Here is a 2,500-nt window from a genome sequence, read left to right on the forward strand (position 1 = left end):
AATATCATATAAAAAAACCTATATTGTGATTGTAAATGTATCTAACATTTTTATATGCTTACGTGGGACCCTCTGCATTTGTTATAATTGCATAAACTGAAAAGGATCGCGGCGCTATTTGTATTTAGCCAAGAGAAAACTACAGTGAACATGAAGGAAACAGCCTAATTAATGCGTGACAAAAGGCAAGAAAGTGGCAGAAACGTTTTCCATATCATTACTGATGAGTTTTCTCCAACAATTGTAAAATCGCACCACAGTTGTCGGCGTCTTATAAGGACAATTTAGTTACCGTGCTTACACACGTGGGACACCTACAGACCTGGCTTTAGACATAGACAAAATTCAAAGTCAAAGACTTTTTTCTGTCAAAGGCAAATTTCAGAGTTAATGGTCATTCGTGAACAGCGCCCCTGAACATTATCTGCTAAAGGCCGCGTTGCACTAGCCAGGCTTTACATCCAGAGATGTAACGAGATACAATGTCCCAATATCTTGACGAGTTCGCGGATGTAGATAGAAATGGGGTACATCAATACACTTGACATTATTGGTACTACTCGGGTCTTCATGTGTTACTGGGCGTCCTTGCTACAGAGGGCGAAGAATGATATATATTAAGCCTTTGTTTTCACATTACGAAGGTAATTTTAGTGCAATCGATGGATACAAAACGTTTTCGGCCGACCAACACCGCTAAGACAAGGGTGATGTCACGTACAAAGGAGGCTAGTGTGAGTTGTCTCCTCGTCGGCTCTGGTAAGTTTGAGAAAAATCACCATATATAAACAGAGCAAACTAAGGAATTATTATTATCCCTAGTTATTTCAGGTACGAAAATGCATAAATATAAAGTCATCACACATGAGCATTTGAACCAGACATTTCCTTAACTGATAGTCTGTCTTTATCAACATCCAAAACCCGTTTGTATAAACATCAGATGGAGATGATTACCTCGTTTCCTTGATATTAGCTGTACGTGCAAATTACGAAATCTAATAAAAGATAAATGAAATTCTACAAAATATAAAATAACGTGAATAACAGTTCTCCCTCCCTCCTAAAAATCAAGACTGGAGCACTTCCTTCTCCTCAGACCCAGTGCCTTCCCCGCACTTACTTGAGGAAGATCCCCAAGCACTCCCCGCAGGGCGAGCGGCAGCAGCAGCGGCCGGAGCCTCCCTGGCCGCCGTCCTCACCCCTTTCGAGTGCAGGGGCGTCCTTCCCCTTCGGCTGCAGCTCCATCGCCTCCTCGGAGGCCATCCTGCCCGCGTCCACGCCCTTGCCCCACGCTTCCAGGACCTGCTGCTTCTCCAGGTCGGCCTCCTTTTTCCAGTCCTCCGGCATCTTCCCTCGTTTGTAAGCTGAACTTCGTTACTCAAGACAAGGTACTCCCTTGTTTACAGTGTCATATGAAACACACTGCTTTCACGTCCTGATTCTAAGGGGAGCGATTCGGCGGACTGGACGAGTTTTCATGCTGATTCCTCAGAACTGAAACATTAGATAACAAATTATTAGCAGATGTTACGCCAATTCAATAAAATAGCGATTGCTACCATTGCTACCATGAACATTTCAGTAATCTTTGTTTCTCTCTCTCTCTCACTTTCTATGTTTTAATGACCCTCTACTCATCCTCGACTTCCCATGGTACATAGCACTCTACTGGCTATTGCCTGTACCAACTTTGACCTGCGCCCAGAATGGAATGACAATAACATAGAATCTCCAGAGCAAGCACTTACCCTTACCGTCATTCTTGCCGATCACTTTATAACTACATGTAAACTTACATCTTGATTATACTCAAAATGTTTGTTAAAAAATGCTCTTTCTGAATCATTATGTTTGTAATCATTATCATTGACGATAATGTAGTTATCAAATATTCATATGATTTAATTGTACTGACATACCCAGTGTCCCCGTCCTAAACATGTGACCACAAGAACCTATGACTGCCATAAAGCAGTGTCTGCACTGACATTCCTACTAAAGATTTATGTTTCCATTTTCTTATGATCTCAAAAACTCAGAGCAAAAGTCTTAGAATCGGCTCGATCAACTGTGAATCTGTGACAACTTTAACTCAACTCACAAGAACCAAACATTCATTATTAGTCCACATATAATCATTATGAACTCACATATCCACATATGCATAATCAGCCACACCAGGAAAGACACAAGCGTCAAAATCGACACTAGGCCTCACCTATCACGATGTTTAGGCGTGGAGCCTTCTGCTCCACCGTTCTCTGGTTTTATTCTTTATAAAAGACGTCGCCTGCATAACCAAGCTATCAGAGCGGGCTAACCTCTGTTTGCAAACTGTATACTCTCTCTCCACCAGTTAACGACCAAGAACGGTCGCCTGCTGCTCCTCCTTTGTAACTTATGTTCAGCCTTAGTTCTATTGGACTCTACGTCTGTCCAACCTACAGTCCATCAAGTCGGCCTGCCTACAGTTTGCGAAATGCCAGATGTAATTTCT

General features: G+C 42.3%; 1 protein-coding gene across 3 annotated transcripts in view; it reads right to left on the reverse strand.

The window, feature by feature from the left end:
* The window catches only part of LOC119575216, a 41,175-nt gene that overhangs the window by 23,075 nt on the left and 15,600 nt on the right, over nt 1–2,500 (reverse strand). For 2 of the 3 annotated variants that reach the window (XM_037922714.1, XM_037922713.1), the window contains exon 2: nt 1,124–1,497. The exons of the other annotated variant lie outside the window; for it this stretch is intronic. In XM_037922714.1, the coding sequence (XP_037778642.1) occupies nt 1,124–1,350 (227 nt within the window). In that variant the 5' untranslated portion in view covers nt 1,351–1,497. The remainder of the gene's footprint in view (nt 1–1,123; nt 1,498–2,500) is intronic. 3 annotated transcript variants of the gene reach the window in all.

The sequence above is a fragment of the Penaeus monodon genome, chromosome 7, assembly GCF_015228065.2.
Source record: "Penaeus monodon isolate SGIC_2016 chromosome 7, NSTDA_Pmon_1, whole genome shotgun sequence".
NCBI classification, from domain to species: domain Eukaryota; kingdom Metazoa; phylum Arthropoda; class Malacostraca; order Decapoda; family Penaeidae; genus Penaeus; species Penaeus monodon.